Consider the following 24976-nt stretch of genomic DNA (forward strand, 5'->3'; position numbering starts at 1 on the left):
ATTAACAAGAAAACAAGACCAAATCAATGGTATTGATTGAAATATACATTTCAGAGAAATTACAGTTCGTATAAAACTCAATAGCATTGTTAACAATATTTTCGAAAGTCACGTGTCACCATCGTGCTTCCTCGAGAATAGAGTTGGCGAGAATGAAAAAATATCGGGCAAGGGCGGCGCGTCTCCGCGGAGTTGAACCCCTGTTAAGCCAATCAGACTTTTAATCAGTGGAGCTACTTTGTTTTGTCTAATTCTGGCGGTAAACAGGCGGTCGATTTGTCGTGTAGGCGATCACGCGACTGCGCGAGACATCGCGCGCTCCCAGACGCCGTAGCGTTGTTAGTTATTACTATGTGACCGATACGCAGTTGTTCAGTGTTGCGCCAACAGCCGCGCGGTAAATGTGCGTGTAAGGTGTTGTTGGTCTGATCGATATATCGAGTCTTGCTCTTTCTATCAGTTAACCGGACAAGTGACAAGATCGACGCGATTCGACAAAAACTTTGTTGTTATATATGGGATTACACGTTTTAAGGGTTGTTCCCCGACGATCGAGTTCTTTCGTGTGTATCGTAATTTTTCGAGGAAAAAATTTGAATGGAATTTAGATGGAAGGACATCGGTCGAAGACGACAGAGAGTGAGGAGAGTTTTATGTAATAAGTGTTAGACTGGAAAAAAATAGTGACCGGCATCGAACGTTAAAGCGATTAGATAAAATACAAGCAGAAAAGCTGCAACACAGTGGTGTATAAAATTCCATGAGACACTGACAGTTGGAAATTCGACGTTTCATTGATACGTGATACGTTATACGTTATACGTATATTCAACGATGCGTTCTGTTTGCACGCTGCGAAGAAAACTATAGGTGTATACGACTATATGTATATAGCGGTATTCCGCGCGCCTTTATACGGTACGATGTGTTCTTAGCTGCTTGATGGGTTTCCTCGGGCGAGAATAAGTCGAGGACGAGCGAAGGAATTATACTAGCTTCGTTTCTACGTGATGAAGTAAGTAGCACACATTTTACGATTTGATTCGCTTAACGTGCAACGGCGTTTGACGCGTGATCGTACACGGGAAAATATCGGCGCCATAGATAAGTTTTGTATGAGAAACAGAATACGCGACAATAGATTTCAGCGAATGAAAAACGATTTTATATTTATAGAACGACACTTTGGACTCGCTGTTCGAACTGGGAAGAGTTAACGAGAATTTATGGCCTTCGAAGATTAGACTATTAGGTAGACAGACAGACTGTGCTTAGTTATCAAACGATTCTCTTCGTTCAGTTTTATCCACGTTTGACGTACGTTCTAGTTATGCAAAGAATACGTATCGTAGTAATTGCATCCGCTCTCTTATGTATCTGTTGATTCATAAACAGAACAAGTTCAGGTCCGGTAGATTGCAAAACAATACGTTATCGAGTCATAAATTGCCCTCGTTTCGCAGATGATCGATAAGATTTCGCGTCAACAACGCCGATTAACAATGCACGGCGGCTTATTTGTTCCATGGTTCAGACAAAAATGTTTTCCAAGTTAGTCTGTGTGTCGTCTGTATCTCGAGAGCAAATATTTTCGTTCGATAGCCGTTACGCGTAGTATTCACGGAATATATCAACGTTCCCAACCGTTCCTTCCTTTTCTTGTTGCCCTACCTGTACATATATTCGATGGAACCCCAGCTTCGTTCAGATCAGTTACGTTACCTGAATCCAATTAATTTGGAACTTTTTTTTATCAACGTGAACTTGATACTATTCACCGTTCTTAATTATTACAAATTCCGACGTGAAACCTTTATGAGTCACGTCATTCAACAACGAGCAATTTGAAATACTTGCTTACATGAATCTGTTGTTGTACTTGAAATATGTCTTCAAGTTGCAAACAAAGTTTAGCTTCTTCCAATTATTTCTTAAATTGAAAGAGACAATGATTGATAAGCAATGTAACGTTATCTCCAGTTTTTTACTTGTTAATTGTTCTAAATTATCAATTATACCTCACACAATTTTGCTAGGTTTCTAATTAACGTAATAATTAAGTTGCGAATACTTTTGCAAATCCACATTTTTATGAAGATAGTACAGTAAATGAGAGATAGGTAGAAAATTTGTTTACTTACTAAACATTATAAGAGATATTGTAGTTTAGACATTTTACATATTTTCCTATCTTTAAATTTTCCATAAATGCATAAGAATCCGTGGACTAATAAATATAAAATTTCACGCATTTATCTTCGATGTGATTTTGCATCCACTTGAATTCGATAACGTTAAATTTGAAATTGAAATACTCGAGTACAAGCATGTTAAATAATTTGAACAAAGCTTAAGCCGAATTCTCATCTAAATTCATATCGTCTATGAGGAAAACACAATGAAGTTTCCGTTTCTCACGAAACCATGCGTGGAAAAAGAACAAGGAAAAAGAACGTGAGTATTTTGGAATGTCAAATAACCAACTAACCGAAGAGGAAGGAGAAAAGAGGAAAGAACTATGGCGTAGAGCGTGGAAGATCGTTTCACGGTTACACTTTCACATGGCGTTCGCTGACCACGACTAACCGTAAAAATAATCCGGATTCGAATCGTTGGTTCACGATTTCCTGGCGGGGAATGCGGTCTCGCCGTGTTGTGAATAAAATTCAATACTCTCTTCGTTTGAAAATCACTTACTTTTTCTTGCCTTCTATTATGCCCTTGCCACGACTATCTCCCCTCTCTCTTTCCCACATTTCTTGGCCGTCTCTCCGGCTAGAATCGGCTGACCTTGCCTACGATAGTCATTGTCACGGTGCTCTATTAGATACGAGAAAACTTTTGCAACCGTGCGGTGAATGATTTGCAAAAAACTTGTTTACTCGTGGCAGCCAGACATATAGTTCGCCGTGTCCCCGCGATGCTAGCGGGTCAAAAGTCGAAGGCAGCACGTGCAAGTCCAATTAGTACGTCTACTGTACGGTTCCTAAATCTATCAAGTTGAAGTTCATGCTAGTAATATTATTTTGTCATCAACGGACACTTATCTATAAAAACGTATACATCTGCACGTACTATTCGAGTACACTTATCGTAATATAATTTAAAGCAATGTTTTAGTAACATAACCTATACCACGTGTATTATGACTTATTATTATGTATGACTTATAATTATTATGTAACGATTAATTTTGCATCTATACTACGTGCAAACAAGAAAATATATACTTATTAATATTTCCTATGCAGAATGGCAAAAGTTATAATTCGTCAAATTTTAAAAGTTGTATTTTCTAATAAGTAATGAAATTTTGGGATGGGCTCAATTCTTACTGTGTCGGACGTTCTTCTTCCTTAGTTACAATTTTTAATGTTATTAGTAAACGACGCAATTAAATGTAATCTGTACTATACATATATCGCATACCATATTTTTAAAGCTTTGATGCATAGAAAAAGTTGCAGCTTATAGTTGTTATGATGATTTTGATATTAATACAGCGTTGTGATTCTTTTTGTCACTTGCTTTATTAGAAGGACCTATAACGACGAATTATTTTATAAGACATATTTTCTCGATTACTATCTATGTTCTATCGAAAAAATGTTTAAATAATAACACAAGTTTTAAAAGCATAAGAACAGCAAGAATGTTAAACGAATACTGTTCTATCTGCGAGAGATTAGAGATCTCTTAATCTGATTGTTTATTTCTAACATACTAGCATTGAACAGGCACAGTTTATCTCCAACATAGGACACAATATTTTACCAGTTTTAACCCAGAGAATCACGATCAGGCCTACTGTGCGTCGTCTTATTTATTATACACTAGTGTCTCGTTAAGTAACAATTGCTAAAGAAACTTGCAAATTATGAATACTTACTAATAAATTTTCTTCTATAACAATGGTATTCTATGGCAATAAAAGCCCCATGCTACAAGAAAATTATTAAATCAGGCAAAACAATTAATGTAAAGGAAAATAAATCTTTATCCATATTTATATGATATGTATGATATTGTTTTATTGTTTTATACACGTGATAAAAGATTGTTCAAATCGTAAAAATGCGTCACCTAAATCTATCACTATGAAGAATCGCTGAATTTGTCGTTTTCGTTATAATATATGTGTAATAGCGATTATCGTACTGATAAAAGTTAATCTAAAATGGTGTAAATTACTTGTTTCGACTCTCAAAACTATCGTCAACTATCCTACTAAAATCTTTATCACAGAAACTGAAAAATCATTTTCACTACTTGTGGATCTTGGGAAAAGTTTGCTAGTTATTGTTTCTCGTTCATTCGACCAGTTAACCCAATATCGCGGAGACTGGTTAGGTAAGATTTGTTCTAACGATATTTAACTCGAGTTATGTAACAAACTTCGTAATATTTACAAATGCGATTGTAAGAGTCGTGTCACGAGCGTGTTTCGTACTGTCGTGAAACGTGATCCTTATATTTTACCATGTTTTGGATAATTTTCTTATCAAACATCGATTTTATTATTGCACAATCGAAACAAATGAAAATCCTTTCGAATCATCGACGTAAATTCTTATGGAATCATGTTTAAGTGTTTTGTTTTGATAATAATCTTTGGTAACTATGTTGTACAATGTAGTTTTGCTGGGCGTAGTATCAGCGTGTTTTCATGTTGCCGAGAGGTGTTGCAACACGGGGTACTGATTACGATATCAGCCTGTTCTTGGATCTTTGATGAATCATTTTTCAAAAGAACATAGTTTATGTTTATCCTACAACTAATACTCTTGATCGTGAAAATCATAAATTTTCCTATAGGCACCTAGTTTTCAGAAAAATTAGATATTCTTAATTCTATCGAGGAAAGGGGGATTTCCACGTTTTTTTTTTTCCTTTTAAAATCCGTTTCACGAAAACGAATCTACATCGACCGGCGATTTCAGGGGAACTATATACAATATTACGACGACCAAAACGACATTTCCCCCTGAATAATAAACAAGTAACTGTTTTACTTGTACAAGCTGTTCCAGAGTTTCACAGTTGAACTTTGTATCCTATGGGTATAATCAAGCAAAGAATATTATATGAACATAAGTCATTTAAAGCTTTATCAATAACCTACGATAAAGATATATGTAATGAAAAGTTATAATATAAAAATATTTACAAGGCACATGATATTATTATTCGTGAAAGCTTTCTACGAAATTCCAAATATTTACTTCTGTAAGAAACTTGTAGTTTTCCAAGTGCAAGAAGTTATGATCTTCGTAGTGCGTGAAATCTGTGCTATCTGAAAAAGACAAAACTAAAGTGTCTTCTCCTTTCTAGAGGCCTAATTGCTTCGTGAAAATACCGCCCCAGTGGGAAACCGGTTGCTTTATTTATCACCATGTTCCATCGATCGAATGGCCGTTACGTCACAATTGGATTTTCCAGGGAGCTCCTTGTTTCTAGGTGCATTTACATAGATTCCCCGATCCACGACCGCTTTGTCATCTGTTATCTCGCTTGTTAGGCGATTCATGTGGCAACGAATCGTTCCACGTGCAAGAGATTCGAATATTACGCCAATTGCCGCCTGTTTAGATGCTGCAGGTCCATCGTCCAGGTCTATATAAAAGTCATCCAGGTTCTATGTCGATAGATCGGTTGTTACCTTCGACTTGGTTTCACTCAGTGTAGGAGGTTCGTCGCTATTTTTGTAAGCGACTCGAGATGACGACTTTCTCGAACAAGTTATCCACTGTGCCCTCTTTCGCGACGTTCAGTGACTCACCAGCCGATGACGATGACGCTAACTATGACGATGCTATTTTTTGACGTGGATGCTGTTCCCAGCCAAGGAAGAGCGACAAAGAAAGAGCGACAGCTTCCGTGACCGGATGTGAATCGAGAATGTTTTACGTGATTGCTTAGAGGCGCCAAGGCAATGTACGTCTTACGATCGAATTCTAAATGGATAGGTTTTCCGAGAAACGATGAATGGCGCCGTAGGTGGTTCACGAAGAGGAATTTTCTTGTTTTATGTATTACAGTGGAATCTCATTTTCTGGAATGGTATTGTGCAATTATGTATTGACTTGGATAGATTTCCCCGAAACCACAGAATTATAGAGAAAAGATGAATAGAGAATCGTAATACACATTGAAATAACATCTATTTATTGGAATACGCATTTAGTTGGATTCGGAACCAGCTATATCGATTACGATAAAGTAGAGTTTGATCGAGAAAGCCTTAGCGAAGAACTCCTACGTTGTGAGAATCGAAAATATAAAATATGAAAGTATAATTCGTAGTATGATAAGAACTCTATTTATTTGAACGAGAGTCGCGTGACAAATAGTTCATATAATAATAGTCCCTTTCTGCTATCTGTGAATTTTTAACTCCTCGAATTCCATTGTAAAGCGATAGATTCTCTGTTGGGATTAATCGAGAAACTAAATACAAATTAAATTAAATAGCTACGTATGTTCATAAAAATCAACAAATCTGCAGAAGATGGATTGGAACAACCTCGCATCGGATTTGCGAAGAGTGGCAAAAAAATAGATGACGTTCCATTGTGGAACGCGTAACTGATTACGTAAGCGGCGAATTTATTCCACGCTTTCACTGATCTGAAAACGTTTTCGGAGCCATTGGAATATAGAGGCAACTCGTTTCGAACCGCGATCGAGACTACGTTAATTCCTCGTAATGGTTGAGCAATGATAGTCGGAAAATTTATGAAGTGGCTGTTATGGCTTGCTAGTTGGCGTGCATAGATAAATACAACATTGCCAGTATGCGTGCTTTTTATCTGGATTAGCAAAGAGAGCGGTAAGAAAAAGTGCAAGTCACTTTTTTCAAAGCGTTTCCAAGAAAACTACTTCCAGCGATCGATATGTCAAAACTAAAAGTTTTTATTACATGCGTAAACAATCTGACAGAGCTATAAAAGAATGCGTGAAATAGACAACTGAGACACGAACGAATTGCTCTTGATAGAGAGTGGATCACGGTGGCTGACGAAACTAGTAGAAAGAGGCGCGTCATCGTCAAACGCAGTTTCTTGCTATCTGTAGGCCAAAACCACGCTATCTCTTTTCGACATTCGACCACCTTTGTAGCTCATCGTTTTATGAAATTACAAAGAAATAGTTCGATATTGAAATCCATACAGGGAAGATACGATGAGCCCATTTTTATCGACCTTCTGGCTTTTATATCATTTGCTGACTAAAAAGAAGAATTTTAATATGAAATAATTAAAAGACAGAGTAATTATCTCCGAAGTAGGTGGTAAATTAAAAATGTTTTGTAAGAAACGAATGTCATTAATTTAATTGTCACGTTTAACTTAATTAACAGCGATCTGCATAGCTAATGTTATTAATGTTCTTTAAATTTTCAGAATGCTGATAAAAACACGTATTTAATATAATAGTTTTTGCATGGAATTGATTGACAATATATTGAATCTAGAAAAACCTCTACTATAAAACATGAAAACTGTGATTTATCATGTTGTACGTGGTCCTAAATCGTGTAAAAACAAATCTTCAAATTTCTCTCTTAACGTTGTAATTTTTTTTATTAAAAACATTTGTGTATAGAATTTGTAACACAGTCGCTAACATACATATAATAGAAAAGTTAAATGTTTCGTCACATTTTACGCGCAGTGCAACGTATTTCTGAATCATTGTATGCGGATGAATGGTACCTGTATCACTAACACGTCCAAAATTGTGTTATTTCAATAAGAAATAAATTGCGCCGATCCAAATATGTTGGACGTATACGTAGTACAGATATATCTCTATATAGATTTCGAAATACGCATAGTCTTCCTATAAAAGCGTATTATAATTACAGAATTAACGAATTGAAGATCACTGACCTCTCATGTGTATGTAATACCAATTAATATAACCGACGGCGCAGCGGATGCTTCTAAAATTTGTTCGACGTTTCATATTGCGCATTCACGCGAAGAGGTATTTACCTCGATGAAAACAAATTTATAAAGTTTAAATACACCATCACTCATAATAACGTCCATAACAGTTGAGAAGTTAATATAAAAAAATGTACCAAAACAGTAGATTAGATTATAGCACGACTAGACCACGAGTCTTGCAAAAAACGGTTGGTAGTTTGCATCATATAAAAGTGTGGCGATCGTAAGTGATTTCTTTTAACCCCTAAACTCCGACACAAACATCGTGACCGATGAAGATGACGTCGTGACGTATATTAACTGATGCTCACGTCGTTTAGAAACGACGAAAGCGCAAGCTGCGCTTCGATGGTGCAACTGTCCGAGTTGCAGGTCATAGATCCGATTTACATATACGTGTGTAACTTATGTACATACATACACATATATGTATAAATACACAGTATGTATACGTAAAACGGTTTGATTGTGGATGGTCGAAGGCATACGTGAGACGCGTGTCAGGGACGACGCGCACGTTTCCCTTGGCTGATTACTACGCTGAAGAAGCGTACTTTTTATAGCCACGTATCGTTACTATAGTTATTGCGGAGATTGGTTACAGTATTCACTAACGTGATCACGCCGATGGTCGTTAAATTGACACCGAGACAACCGCAATTATCGTGTCGCTTGACGATTGGTTTTGCGGTTGATTACCAAGGAACCTTACAGAACGATTCTTCGTCTGGTGAAGACTGAACGAGGGTGTCTGATGTATATAAACCACGACGAATCTAGTTTGGATTCAGTGTATGTCAAAAAGTTCAATAATAACATGCAAATTTCATGGCAGGAACATAAAGGACATATGGGGTATTTATGTAAGTAGGCTAAGTTTGGGAGAGATGGATCTTTGTCTTGAAAAGATTTCTCAGATTCGCGTATTTCTAAAATATCGAGTATTATTATACTTGTCAGTTTGTGGAGATCTCGTCATGTAGAAATCTTAGACGGTTATTGTTTTTCGCAGAATCAAATAGGAATCTTGAAATTCTTGTGAATAAAGTAAAGGTCGTTCAATTTGTTATTTGTCGTAGAACAAAGTGAAGATTTCGATTATTTTCCTCGGTGAGAGATAAAGATATTGAAATTTGTTTTCATAGTTCGGTTGTGTTTCTTTTGTGACGACTCTAGTTTAGATTCAGCGAGGACCAACGAAGTACTTGAAATCTGTCGTTTTTCTTAGAATCTCGAATAGGAATCTTGAAGTTCCACGGTAAACATCATATAATTTGTTCTTTTTTTCTGCAGATAAAAGTAGAAATTTCTCAGAATAATCTTGCAACGTGTTTAAAATTAAATTGCACCGTTGTTACGACGACTCTAATCTAGAATTTAAGTGGATAAACACATTAAAGATTTTATAATTCGTTGTTTTTCTCAGGATAAACTAGAGATCTTGAAACTTGCCACTTTTCTCAGAACAATCTTGCAATCTGTTCAACATTTTATTGCGTTGCATTTATAACGATTCTAATATACAGTTTAATTGGATAAATATGTTACAGATTTTGCAATTAGTTGTTTTCCTCAAGATGAAATAGAGATTTTCTAATTTATCGTCTTCCTCGGAATACAAATGTAACAGTCTCGAACTTCGTTAAACATTTAATTGCATTCTTTCCCAATGATTCTAGTATACTGTAAGAATAGACGAACAAGATAGAAATCTTACGATTCATTGTTTTTCATGCAATTTGTTCAGAATCTAATCACGCTTCTTCCCATACTTCTACGATACATTTCACGAGTATCAAGAATTGAGTATGAGTACAAAAGCACTGTACTACGCGTAAGTAGCTCTAATAAAGATTATTGTTCAGGATTTAGATACGTCATTATCGATATAAACTTGATAAGTTCGTAGGAGGTCGATATACAGAGGCAGAACGAGTAGTCTCCAGACAGATATGTTTTCCTTGAATGTATTTATTTTTCCACTTCGCCAAGAGATGCTTATCAAGGGCAGGAATTTGACACAGTTATAAAAGCCAAGGCTTCCGGATACAATCGGTGTCCTTTTGAAAAACTTTTTGGAATTTCACCATCTACTTTTATAATTACGAGGTTATATTCAAAGGTCGCATGATATCCTAATGAATGTCGCAGCTAGCTGCAATACTGACAAAAACTAATCACCTCCACTTTTTGTAAATTTCTCAATATCATTATCAATATACGTAATTCAACTTGTTCGTTCTTGTAAACTGTAAAACTGAAATTGTAAATTCTGAAATAAATAGAAAGAAATAAATATTGTTTCTCGCTTATATTTCAATTTCTGGAGTTTTATTCATTGAATCGCCAGTCGATCGAAGGACTCGTATCAAACTCTCGACCCTTGTCAAATTAATCAGAAGTGAACTTTATGGTATAATGGAATCGATGTTACAAAAACTGATCTACGTCTTGATTTACTGTCGAATGAAAATTAATCGGTTCTATAAAAACAGTCTTTATCGTTAAGCTCATAACTTCATAATTTCCGTGACATAATTACAGATATACTTACAACGATTGTGCAATTACAATAATACGTTGAATATTTTGCTAAATGAAGTTGAAATATGTTAACCAAAGATAAAAGATACCACGGTATTTCATTGCTTTATTACAAAAAGATAAACATGGACAAAGGTCGTTTTTGTTACGTGTCCTTCAACCGAGCCTCTGAAAAATTCAACTCCATTTTTTATGAATCATTCGAAAACTAAGACCGAGTAGCAGTTATATGTACAAAGAAAAATTATTCAGTACATTAACCTAGATAACATATTTCGAGTTTATCAAAATCGGTGATAGTGTCTGTTCTAAATAATTGCCAAAAATTTCTCTTTTGACCTAAATTACAAACGAGTAGCAATGGTTCGCGTCCTTCGTTCAATTTCGACGCAAATGCTCGTCTGTACGTACATTGCCGTAGCAGGAGGGCTGTCGTCGTGCTGCGTATCTTCTTCATCTATTTATCCCTCCGTGGCTGTGCCACGTGCCGAGATTTCCGCATCGCGTGCCAAATATTTCTCTCATGGGTTGCGTCACGCACGCTGTTTCAAGAGTGCACAACTGCACATGCTCATAATCGAGCACGTTAGCGTCACAACGGACGTTTACCTCACTGGTTTGTCATTCGTCGATCGAAAGCGTCGTCTTTCCCCTTGCGCGAGCTGATACACGCTGCGCGCGAGCGGAGGCCTTGTACACGTTTGCACAAACTAGGCTAATGACCTCCGTCCACCTGCTCTGCAAGAACTGCATTGTCCGTACTTAGCCTTGACACCCTGACGATCGGTCAGCTCGCCTGGCACGCGTGTATACGTGGTCATCAATCCTCAACTATGCACGCGCTCTTTCCAACTATTTTTTTTTTTTTTTTTGTCACTTCAATTGTTTTCCAAGGTAATTCGAGTGGATGGAATAAAATGGAGTTGAGTAGGAAGAAATAACAGGTTTATCCGAAAAATCAGAAAGTTTTTGGAGCGGAGTCGTAGCGGTTGAAACGCCTTCTAGGAACGTTTTGCATAATTCAGGAGTTTAGAGCAAAGCTGGCGCGTGTGACAATACCTTTAATTTAAGAACACTGTAGGTACACTTTAAAAAATCGATACTAACAAATTCTCATATGTAACTAATAAAATGAATGTCTATAGAATTATTTGAACAACAGAAATCTGGATTACCTATGATTTATAATTTGTAGTCTGCCTGTTCACTAACGTTATTCGTTGGTAAATCGCAATAAGGCGCAAGGTATCCAGGTGAAGTAAATTTGTTATACAGGATATTTGAAAAACAAGTGATTAAATTTTTGTGGGAGTTTTGTTCATCGTAAGAATGGAGAATTGTTTAAAGATGCAACTGGAAGCGTTTATTTTTTAAACTAACTAAATATTCTTGGTTTGTAGAAGAATTTAACGAGAATATTTGCGAAGTTCGTAGATAAATATCGTTATTCCTATCTTTCTGATACAAATAAACAGCTGTTTTATGATAATCAGCTGTAAAACCATCGTAAACAAGTATTTTTAATTAAACTATTTTTACTAGATCCTGTCATAAACAGCTATTAACAATCTTGAATATACATATTTTCGTATAATTCATTCTAATTGTATATCGAATAGAATGAGTTTTAAAATTTTGCCTATCTGTCTCTAAAATAACATGTAGATACCATGTTGCCCTTCTTATCTTCCGATGCACAATTTAACATGTTTGCCGAATAATTAATTTTAAACTATAATTCCAGGACAGTAATAAAGTAGTAAATTCTAGGACACTTTCGAAACCTCGCTATTCATTCAGTACATTTTCGATGTTCGGAAAGAAGACTTCCAAAGAGAAATTATTATCATTCGTTCACCTATTTTTTAAAACTTTCTCTAGAAACGTCGTCTTTAATAAATAATTGAACAATATTTTCATCGAATGCTAAAAAAAACCAACGAAGTACCAATGATTACCGGTTTCATACTCGATTGTACTCCACCTTTGAAATTTCGTAAGTCACTTAACCATTACCCTCGAACGAGAAACTATAACTTTTTCACTGGTAATACCCAAGTACCGTATTATCCTAACATTTTTACCAGCAAAAACGAATAGACAATGAATGTCTTCTAAGTCGGATCGAAGCCACCACTTCGCAGTAGTATTTCTAATTATATTTACACGGTTGAAATTAGCGGCTGGGTGAGTTGGCCGGATTCAAGGATACTTTTCGTAAACTACCGAAAATATCTCTACTACGCATCACCGTAACACCTATGGTGTGTAAACGATGACGCATCCTTCCTTAAACATTCAGAAATTTCAACGATTCACAATTGAAGGGTCTGTTGTTACAATAGAAACGAACGTATTTATTTATCGGTTTCCTGACAATTGTGTAGAACGTAGGAAATTAAGCGACATACATACGATGAATATAGTACGTTAGTATAGAGTATAGAAACACGTGATGCTGGTATGAATATAAAACTTGTTTACAACAGAGAGTTATACTTGCCGCTGCAATTCCGTGGAATCAGTTGCAGTTATTCAGAGGGCCTTGATTAATGCATGCGCGACAATCCTTTTCGCCCGAGGGTCGCGATTACAGTTGACAAATATGCTGATTAATTAATAAGAATTTTTTTCAAGTCAGCTTTCCTGCGCGACATGTCCCTTATCGATCCGATGGATCAAAAGGAGAAATAATTTCTTTGCAACGTTAGCGTACATGAAACGCGAATGATTTGAGATATTTTCTTTGAAAGGAAGAAAGAGGAATTTTTATTAACTATTCTCTTTAATAACGTAATATTCGTTGTTACTTATAATTGTGTTTTGCATGTTTTACAATTCGTTTATTCCGTCGCTGTTGAATTTTTCATCCTTGTTATTAAAATATTCCTCCAGCGTATATATAGCCTGGTTCTCAGTATCGAACATTTTTAGAAAAACGTTTTATAAAGGTATAAATAAACTGGTGATCTATTTAGAAAAGACATAGTTGTCTCCATTACAAATCTTTCTACCTGACGATTAATGATCAAATTTTGTAATTATCTGCTATTTTGTAACTATTTGTGGAAATTTTCGACTAAAGCTTTTTATTGACCGAATAGTTTTCATTTGATTTTTGAACATAGGATACGTGAAAGTTTCTGATTCTTTCCAGTCTTCGAGACTTAATATGCTGAAAGAAGCAACGTGATCGGAATTTATTATTGTTTTGAATTCTTATGCTTCCCTTTTCGTCCACATGTTGCTAAAGAGTTTCATACGGTGGAATGTAATAACACGTCAAGTCAATCGCTGCTTCCTTTTGTGTCGAAATTCCACTCGAACGTATCCTCCTCCTATATTCTACGATGCATTGCAGTTTAAGTTACAGAATCGTTTACTGTCTTATAAATGCTAGAAAGAATGTTTCAAATTAAATATATACACACATAAATTCTCTAATCTGTTAAGAAGAAGCGCTAAGTTTTCCAGTAAGATCTTCGACACTTCTACACTTTTTCTAAAATAGAAAATCAGAAGGACTCGTAAAAGTAGAATTTTGACATTGAATACCTAAATAACTTCGCTGTCGGTTCACAAAGAACGAATGAAATTCTGATAGCGCAGACTAAATATCGACCGCGAGCAAGTTCGCACTAATGCGTTTCAATGCTTGTTGGATACGATGAAATTCTCGATTCGTTAAAATGTCGTTTATGCATTTATAGAAAATTTAAAGTTGCAAAAATGTAGAAATATCCAAGGTAGGATAATATAATGAATCAGACAACTGAATTTCATTTCCTTATTTATATTCAGAAACAGCAGAATTTGCATAAATATCCGCGATCCATTTACGTACTTCGATCCAACATTCTGAAATGTTTGTCGTACTGCAAATCGCATTCGTAAGCGCTCACTGCCTTCTAGCGTTGGTGCGTCAGAGGGAAAAGAACGCATGGCGAAAAGGGGTTAATAATAAAAAGGTTAATAAAGGTATACTAATGATTTACCGAAAAATGAGATAAAGACGCTAGTAATAGTGCAAAAACATCAATTTTATCTCATCTTTATTCGCGTTATCTGGTCGCGCCGATGGCCCAGATCAATAAATCGAAACGCAACGTGTTCCCCTGCGAACACTTATCTGTGGATACAACAGGCGTGTGCACGTTTCAGACGTCTGAGAACACTTGGGACAAAAAGAGATACGTCTGGAACGATATTGTTTCTTTAGTCACGAATAATTTGGAAAGCCGGTTTCTTTCGGTGTAAAATGTTATATTATAAGGAATTACTGTTACCTTGGACTCGCGAATTTTAACTATAACTTGTTCAAATGGAAGATTTTTCAATTTAGTTAATATCTAATTATTTATATTTAAATTGTATCGATATTTAATTTACTTAATATTTTTAAATTTAAGTCTTCCAGTTCAGCGGATTGTAATTCTAATTTCTGAATCCACCGTATTAACAACAGTTTCCAATAATTTAATTACCAAAGTTTATCGATTACCGAAATTCAGATTACTAAAGTTTATCGACCACGAAATTCATGGAATGATTTTAACAGCTTCGACAAACAAAATAACGAATATTGACTTATTAGGAAAAATACATAGCCTGAAATTCTCAGATCTTAACAACACATATTTAGGTATTTGTTTTTGTTTCTTCCGCAAAAAATAAATACATATTAATGCACAACTTGGCAAGAATTCTCCTAGCTTTTCTTTGTGCTGTATGTTGATATATTTTTTGCCGAAAAGATTCGCGATCGAACGTCTACAATTCCAAAATGTGAACTTTCATGGCTATCAAAATCACGTCACTCGCAAACACCGGTGGTCAACGGTAAAAAGGTGTTAATTTATGTTTAAATATCGTACGATTTCGATTGCACCCACAAAAACTTGTTTATCAGCTTTGTGGCGTAAAAACAGTTGAGAGACGATTACATCGATCCTCTAGAGCCAAAACGTTGATTCGAGAAATAGGCGAGAGAATATGTCGAGACAGACGGGCAGGCCTTCGACTGTTTTTCACGATCATCGGCCAAAATTTTCGAGTGACCCCGTTACTCGCACGGTCTTTTCAGATTCACGGAAGAGGGCAAGGTTAATTGGTCAACGAGTACATGAGCAACTCTGTATCTACTAGAATTTCCTAAACCAAATCTAGGAAATGAAATATATATAATATATATAATATAATATGTATAAGTCGTTTTTTAGATCTTTTCACATTCGCGGAAATTAACCCTTTTTTTAGCCTGAATTGATGCTTTTAAATAAGAACAGTATTTCGTTTTAAAATTTCGTAGTAAAAAAATATTAGACATATGAGAATGTAAGAAGTTTGAAATAATTCCAATTGGCATAATATCGAACGTTCAGTGCCACAATATGAATTATAAACGCTATAAACAAGTTGTAAACACTGGCTGTCAATTTTTTAAGGAATTTACGTTAAATATGTGCACGATATTCCTGGTTATTATCACTGAAGTGGATATGTATTATCAGGAAATTAAATCTAACATTAGTTATGTTAAGGCATCGTTATCATAAAAATATAAATATTCGCTTTTCATTTTCGGTAAGAACCTGGTATTATTTCAAATTTTTCATATTTTTGCGATTAGAATTGGAACATGAAATACGAGAAAGATAAAAATACGAAAAATTCAGGTAACAACTATCCTAGAAAATTAATGAGAAACAGAAGTTGAATGTGAATATTTTCGCATAAATTGAGTTTTTATTTATTGCATTCGAACAAAGAAACGTTAAAGTACTTCTAAAATTTTTATCTACGTACGCATGTATATAGATAATGTTTGCATTTTTATCTATACTTTACAAAATATCATAGAAAACCCTTGCTAATTCTAATATTAAATAATAATTTTATTAAACTCTATATTTTAACTAAACTCAAACTTTATTAAAAAAGATACTCCTCGTTGTAAATCTCTAAAATTTCTATAGAAATTAAAATTACAAGTTGACCATTTTGATCGTTCTCCTAGTTCCAATACTAAAACAATAAACCTATGAATTAAACTCTGTATTAAATAATAATAAACTTTCTCTTTCCCTCTCCCCCCTCGGTTCCTAAATCAACGAATTGCACTGTGATTTTCGCAATCCAAATTGGCGCTTCACCTCCCAGGTGATTTCAGTAACAGACCTTCGTCATTATCACCGTCTGTGAATAAAAAGCCGGCCGTTTACTTGACTTTGTGTCGCCTGTCGGAGTCGAATCGATTTATCGGTCTTAACCTTGGCCATTCGACGTCGCGTTCTCGCGTAGAGAGGATAGGAGAGCTGGTAGCGCGTGATCGCGAGAAATGCCGGGATTATTGACAGTGTTCTCGTGTCGTTTAGTCGAAAACTGACTAAGCAAATTTGTGCGCGCGTGTATTTACTGGTACCGGCATCGGGTTCTGGGTCGAATCGATTGACGTAAATCGGGTCAGTTGTAATTGACAGAACGCAAGTTTAGTGATAGAAACGTAATGGATTTATGAGGTATCTATGTAAGTAGGCCGATCATAGGAGAGATGGAACTTGTCGTTAAACAACATTTCTCTTTGCTTAAATATTTTAAAAGTACGTACGTACTGAATATCACAATTCGTTCAGCGAACTATCTCTTTTAGAACGTACAATTGTTATGATAACGTGTAATAATATCTTTCTAAACAGCTGTGGAAATAAGTAAATAAAATATCGAATCGTCGTCTATCTTTCCTTTTTGCTGTACGATAATTTTCATTGAAGTTACGTTGTTTTGTTAAATCGGCTTCTCTCCGTGATATGATTAGGATTACAATTTATCTCTTGAGAACAGCGTAACTATGTATCTCTTCGAGCAATAGAGTGACAATATGTAATTCTCGCAATTGCGCAAGCAAATCATTTCTTATTCCCGTTGGAAATTAAAATACCAAAATTTTCTAAAAATTACGTAATATGAAACTCGCAGAGATATTCGTAAAAGTATAGTTTAAAAATTCGTAAGAAGGTCGTAAAAATATGGTCCGAAGTTCAAAAAAATGTTGAAGAAGTGTAATATAAAATTCGCTGTCGATTACAGACGCACCAACAAAGGCAACACATCGCGCATTTGACAGATGGTCTGAGAAATACTTATCTGGTTCCTCTCCCAATTATGGTTCTTACATTATGTACATACGTGTGGTCGATCATCGATCAGACATGTGCCCATTGCCTCTCTTCATTGAGAAATCGCCGGCACTATTTTCAGGCAGCCCGTGCCGCTATTTATCGTTATCGATTAGCGTATACATACACGTACTTATACCGGGCTGTTAAAGCAAACAAGTGTCATTATGACGTCAATCAACGGCAAGTAACAACGACGGTGGGGCCGTTTCGTGCGTACTTTCATGGATATGATTAAATGTTTATCTATATAACACGAAAATGCGCACACGTGCAAGTATTATGCATTTAGGAATAATTACGTGTCATTACGACGAATTTTAACAGCGTACATGAGTTTGATCTTATGAGGTATTGTTGCTCGATAATGGTAAACTGTATCCGGTTCGTTGACTTCCCTTCGTTCATTGATCGTAAGTAGATTATAAAACGCTTGTTACTGTTCGATCCTATCGATCGTCATACGGTTTTCGATCTTGATTGTATTTAATTGTTACTTGAAAAAAAATCCGCTTGACAGTAAAGAATTGATTCTTCTTAATATATTCATGTATACGTTGGCTAATTTATTATCTGATTAATCGTTGCAAAATTACGTAAATTAAATAGTGCTCGCGGAAAGCTTCCTTCTTATATAATAATAAGATACGTACAATATATGATGTCGCTTTGTTGATATTTCGTAACTATTCTTCTTTCACATCTGCTTTGTCACTTATGCCATCTGTTATGTTCTATGAGATTTTGTCATTGAACCTCTAACTTTTTTTTTTTTTTAAGAAGCCTGTTCTATTTATCCGTATGTAAGAGAAATTTGACCTGTCGCTGGAAGAACCTCAATGTGTTTATTACTAAAAGGTATTAAACATACTAAAAGGGGCCATGTGTCGCGGATCCGGCAATCCCAATACCGTATCATTCATCGCTAAATTTACAGCAGGCTCTCGAGGGGTTTTCCCGGGCCGGGAAACTACTTCTCGCTAACGGCCTCCTTCGACGACTAGAGCAGTCATCCGTCTATCTGTTCGCTAACTAATTATTGTTTATTATACTTGACTATACGCAGAAATAGAAATTTGCGTAGTTTGAGTCCCGAGGCTGGTAAAATATTTCAAGTAGATTACGACGAACGACAACGATCCACCTGGAAAGGCCATTCTATGATTTCCATAGTTCATCATGCGAATAACGCGCAATCACTAACCGTGACGCATGCCAACTCGCATCGATGACTCGGTAATAGGATTAGCAATTGAATCGACAGACGCTTGTTTTCATGGAAGAGATTGCCATTATCGTGTCATCGTGTCCATGTCAATATCAGTGAGCATCAACAGCAAAGATCGGAGCGGTTCTCCAAAAACGCTTTCGACACTACCCCCGACAGGAACGGTCGGCAGCTACTCACAATCAGAATCGCATTTGTGACGAGAATGTTGATGCATGAAAATAATTTCGTCATCGCGTATACTAATTGCTCACGTTGTTTATCAGTTGTAATAAATACGAGCGAGGCGTTGCATTTCCGTTAGGAAAAACATTGATAAGAAGGTTGTCTTGTTTTCACTTTCCTCTCCCTTGGCCTCTCGCGTCTCTTTATCAAACCGTTCAACTGATTCCATACACGGTATTTGATGAATGACGTCATCGCGCGATTAGTTTCCGCAGTAGCTTTCGAAACTTCTGTTTTTCGTTGGAGTACATATGTACGTATTTAAAATTTGTAGGCTGGGCAGATAAAATGCAGGAGAATGATTATTTTAGCTCAATAAACGAATGATAGCACTTCTGGCTGCACTAGATAGAAAATATAACAGATAAATATTCTACGGTTTATATTCTACGTTTATTCTACAGTTTCACTTTTTTATTCTATCAAGAGGGATTCTTAATCTTAAATAGAATTTGTCAATTTTCTACTTCTTAAAGAAACTGGGATACAATTCGTTTAGAGCATAGATGTACTCGTGTTTTTCTTTTTATGAAGTGTTAAAATACTGCGTGTGTAACACGTTAAAACGCCGACGAAATTATCGAATTATACCATTTTGGGGGGACTTTTAATAGATATATCGATCTTAATTAAGTTGATTAAGTTTCTTGAACAATCTACGTAATTGACAGAATCGGTCTGATATCTTTTGAGGAGCAAGGTGCATCGTGTATTTCGTCTAACTAAATATATGTCTTACATTAATGATACAGCGATTTCGCTCAATTTAAAAATCATAATTGGCAAAATAACGCGAGGAGACGTCAATGAATAACATATTACGTTCTTGAGAAAATTCAATGAAAGTTGCAAATGATGTACATATGTATAAAGAGAAGTCACTCAATATTCATAAAGTAAATGAAAAACATTACGTTTTATTGCTAGAGATTTTTTTCGTCGCTAAACGCAATAACAACATGATTTACGTGTTAACTACATCCAAGGCACTTGAGTTTTAAATTAAATTACTATTAGTTCCCAAATTGTAACTGTAATACGATGTCCCTGAAGCCAGGCTTAATAACTATTTTTATTAAGTTAACTATGTTATTTGTAATTTAATTTCTCTTTCAGAAATTATGTTATAAAGAAAAATTTTATCACTTTCCCTGCTAGATAGAATTTCCATATTGTAATAGTAACGACAATCGATGAAAAATATTTTTAATATCACATATTATTTTACATATATGTATAAATAATATATAATATAATATAATATAATATAATATAATATAATAATATAACACGTCAAAGGAGTTATATTTCGGAAAGGATTCCTACCAAAAAAAAAAAGAACAAAAACGAAGAGGTCTGGATTGATTTATTCATCAGATCTACTATAAGAACCGGTCATCGTTTTAATTTTGCTTTGCCTATCAAACCGAAATTTGTCAAACAATGAGATCATGTTCAGTCCAACATGTTAGCCACCTGTGAATTCATTCGCATGCATTGGTGTTTTTTTTTTTTACATGGATATGCTTTTCTATGTTATCAGCGTGGCAACAAGGCTAAACGAACGCTCTAGTCGATTGTTGACGTCTCACCATCAAAAAGTAGAAGGTCAACAGTTCAGAATCCCCCCACGTTTCTCGAGGCTTTCCGTGAAATTTCTCAGCTCCGCGATAAACATTCAGCGTGATTTATTGCGTTATAACAGTTTTTCAGTTGATGTTTCTTGATACAATACTAGGGGTGACGTGCACGACGTTTCTGGGAACACTTAAACTTAAAATGTGCAAGTCTCGATGACACGGATGTACGTTAAAAGTTGCGCTATTTGTTGGAATTGTTTTTAGAGCTTGAGAAATTCATGGCTGTCGAAAACAGTCCCATTTAATATTCTCCTCTTTTCGCTCGGCTTTTATCTTTCGTATTTTTCGTCGATTTATAGCGAAACCCGAAGAAGAGTGAAATGCTGCTTCCATCCTTTTTCTCCTTTCGTTCCCTCTGCCGCACGTTCAATTAACTCTACATATCGCGCGGTTGTATACTAATCTTAATGAACGCATTTATCTATTTGTTTGCGTACGTATTTACGTATCCTCGCACGACCAGTGGCGTCAAAGAATCTTCTCTTTTTATTCGAGATTTTACTGTAGGAGTAAATGAGTCGCAATTTACAACTCCAGAATTGAAATATACGATTGTCTTTCTCCCGTTTTGATTTCTATGTGGCGTTTCTCGTAATATCGGTTTACAAGCTTCTACTATTTTTACGTCTGAAAATTTAATGGCCTTTTAACGCTACATAGACAGCTAAAATTAAAACGGTATTCACCTCAGTAAAAGGCAACATTAATTTTGTCAGAAGTACCTATATAGTTTCAATAGTAAAAACTGAAGAAAAATTTCTAACTAAACGAAATTAAAACACTGATCGATCGAGAATACGATATGTTTACTCGTGTAAAACAGTGTTGGCTCTTTAACATCTATAAACGTATTGAATTCTGTGATATTTCGTGGAACTGTGCTGTAAAAGGGATTAGAGAAAAGAAGGCAAATAGTATCCTCAGAAACTGTAGTGTTCTATTAATTTTCTACTAATACCTCTTGCACCATTCCACAACCAACGAAATTTGCAAAAACGTTATACTATATTTTATAAAACATGGCGGTAAATTTTACACTATGAGAAACGAGAAGTGCAAAAGGAAATAACCCCTGGAAATCGCAATGTTTACCTCTAATTTTCTTTTCTAAGACAAAATTCTTTGTTTCACGTCACGTGAGGTGGTCCGTGCGACATCCTTCATTGCCTGACCGTCAAAGGCCCACGTACTGTTATACAGATCCTTAATAAACCTAAGGAACCACCTTAAACAGAATCTTTATTTCTGCAAGTATATTCGGTTTATGGCTAGTCCTTAGAACAGTCCTTAGGTTTATTATTCATTCTTAAAAATCACGGAGGAAGCAGGTAGTTATCTAACGAAAATAGCGAGTATTTACCTAACGAGAAGAGCTAGGTTTTCCCATGAACAAGGACACCCCTCACGTTGGTAGGAGACTCCCTTCTCCTATCTTCATTCATTAACGTTGGCTATAGCCAATTAGTATTGCGGATCATTACCCTCACGAAAGGTGTGAACAACGAATCCGCGTGCTTAGTTCAAAAGGTACACCCATACCGAGTTTTCCTCCGTGATAACACGAGAACGAATTTTACTTGTTCTAGACTTGCTCTCTAGACTTGTTCACACAGTAACATTCGAGTAACAGTCAAAGTTCATCAGTAACAGTTAAAACCAGTGCGAGGAACAGAAGGAGTCAGTAGTCAAGACAGCACAGCCGCCAAGTCGAAGACAGTCAATCGATAGAGTAACATACAGTTAATCGAGTCAAAATCATTCATCACAGCCGCCACTTGGTAATACGAATATTATCAATTCTATATAATATTATCAATGCTATCAAAATTCTTCTTGAGTCTCGTCCGAGTATTCAATTTCGCAACCAAACGGAGTTCGTTTGCCTCTTATTCCTACGCGTTCGTTTTAATGGGAAAATCTAGAGCAAATGTTATTATGTTTACCTTCGATATATATCACGAGCCGTGGAACATAGACGATACTACGTACGTATCCGAGTGGCTTATTCGTTTCAGCTGTTTTACGCTATATCACGCATCGAGAATACGACGAACAAGAGGGTTGGCTGACGGGACAAAATATAAAGGAATTAATCGAATTATTTCCATCGTTCGACCAGTCTCTTATAATGTTTTATTCATCGACGATACATACGGGTCATAGATCGGATCCGGATTATTTCTCCCAAGGCAGTAAATTGCGGGCAAGGTTCACTACGTGCGAAACGTTGCCTCCTGCGTCATTTATCGCCCACTTTGAAATGTCGCGTCGATACACTGGTATTCTCCTTCTTCGTTGCTTCATAATAGGCTACAAGAGTGACGTAACGATGATGAAAATATCTGCGCTAGTTCCGATAAATTGTGATATCGTTGTCAAGTACATACATACGTGGTTCAGCCTAGTTATCAGGGGTGTATAAACTATTTTGGATGGTGAAATTCTGATGACAAAGAAGCGTGTATACTATTTTCATTTCTAGTGTGTGTTATTTGGCCATGTAAATGGTGGCACGCATAGTGCAGTATAGCAAATCTTTACCACTACTTTTTTAAAAACTTTAATACTACTTTTATTTCCGAAATAAATTATGAAAAATGTATATAATCGACTAGTAGAGCTAGTTATATCTTGAATTATAATTTCCAAGAGATTTTGATAAAAAGGTATATTAATTTCGTTTTGAAGCAAATCATTCTGAATTAGGTATAGTAAATACATACACGAAATAAATATGGTGATCGATGCAGAGAATATTTGGATGTCGTGAATCGTAATTTTCAAAATTCTTCCCATTTCAATGAAGAAGTATATTAACTACCTTCGTTTTTGGATTAAATTACATGAAATGCAAATCTTATATGGTATCTCTCGATCGACTATGAATAACATAGCGAATCGCCGAGTGTCGTGAAGGATAATTGTCATGGAATCTCGATGAAGAAGCATGGTACTGCTTTAGTTCTTGGAATAATTTACAGGAAATATAAATTTTTACAATATTCGATCTACTAGAACAGTCCAGCGAATTGTTGGGTACTCTGAATCACAACTTCGGAAGGATTTGTATGAAGGAATTAGTTTTGAATGTAAATTACTCGAAATATAAATGACGACGTTCCTCGATTATTTATTAAAACGAATCGTCGGATGTGTTAAATTATAATTTCCAGATTTCAACAAAAAAAAAGGATAATACTTTTATTTTTAGGGTAAATTACAGAAAATTTGAATAATGATGTCACTCGACCGATTAGCATAACATCATTGGAAGTCCTGAATCATAATTTCTAAAGGATTTCTGCGAAGAAGCACGGCATAAATTATTAAAGATGTAAATGGAAAGCTCGATATTCTGTTTTAGCTGATACTAAATGCATTCATCTTGTCCCTGAGGTTTTATTTTTTGATTGCCTTTTGTCAATTAATAGCAGCTCGCACTATTGTGGGGTTCTCAGGTTTCTCTGAACAAGGTGAAATTGTTTTACGTCACGCACAATTCAGGGTCTCGTTTACTAATAATAACTGAAAATCGATAAACGTACGCAGTTAAAACTAGGATAGAAGGACAGAAATACTCGATGTAGTTGCATATGATTTATTATCGTAGATCGGTAGATGTGTGCAATTAGTATTGTACGTGAATTGCCTCTATGCAATAAAAGAAACCAGAAGCACATTGCAAATTATTCATGTAATCAATAGTAAACATGATCCAGCTTGATTTATCGATTCTAAGATTTACGAGGATTATTTACTGAGTCGTGTAGGTTATACAAACGAATGCGAATTATTTTTACAATCACGTACGGATATTTAACCTCGAGTATTTTATTGATTAATCTAATGAACAATATCGAAGAAAGATCTGCCAATATTCCTTTGTCGATCGAACATTTCGTACATTTGAATTCTATGGTTGGCTTATGGTTGAGCGATTTTCGAAAAAAGTTAACGAATATAAATATTTGCACGAACACCGTAAGCGTTTAGGCCATTGACGAATTTACTTATTTCAACAAATACGCATTCGTTTATTCACCACGTAAATCATTTGATTATCTGGATGAAACATGTTGCATGATGCACAAAGTAGAAGAACCAGCGTCGTCTCTGCTCGTGAATTGACTGTACACGTTGAATATTTAAATATTGTACTAACAATTTGCAAAGTCTAACGTCAACCAAGAGTCGCTGAAAAATTCCTACTTC

At 35.6% G+C, this 24976-nt stretch overlaps 1 protein-coding gene and 1 long non-coding RNA gene across 5 annotated transcripts in view; one reads left to right on the forward strand and one right to left on the reverse strand.

Annotated features, from left to right (window-relative positions):
• The first annotated feature begins 360 nt into the window (after positions 1–360).
• Positions 361–24976, forward strand: part of LOC122574389 — a 39713-nt gene continuing 15097 nt past the window's right edge. The window contains exon 1 of one of the 3 annotated variants that reach the window (XM_043741908.1): positions 361–1015. Coding sequence is in view for 1 of the 3 variants with exons in the window: in XM_043741907.1 (XP_043597842.1) it covers positions 8747–8815 (69 nt within the window). In the remaining 2 variants the exon portion in view is untranslated. Of the gene's footprint in view, positions 1016–8737; positions 8816–13991; positions 17023–24976 lie in introns of those variants that run through there. The other 2 variants (XM_043741907.1, XM_043741909.1) reach the window with 2 other exon arrangements.
• Positions 13263–22532, reverse strand: LOC122574391. 2 transcript variants are annotated; one of them, XR_006319012.1, is made up of 2 exons: positions 17682–22532; positions 13263–13998 (listed from the first exon to the last, which is right to left on the reverse strand). It is a non-coding gene; the product is annotated as an uncharacterized LOC122574391 (long non-coding RNA). The 2 variants fall into 2 exon arrangements; XR_006319013.1 differs by having other exon boundaries at positions 17669–22532.

Source organism: Bombus pyrosoma, linkage group LG13 (genome assembly GCF_014825855.1).
Source record: "Bombus pyrosoma isolate SC7728 linkage group LG13, ASM1482585v1, whole genome shotgun sequence".
Lineage (NCBI taxonomy): Eukaryota > Metazoa > Arthropoda > Insecta > Hymenoptera > Apidae > Bombus > Bombus pyrosoma.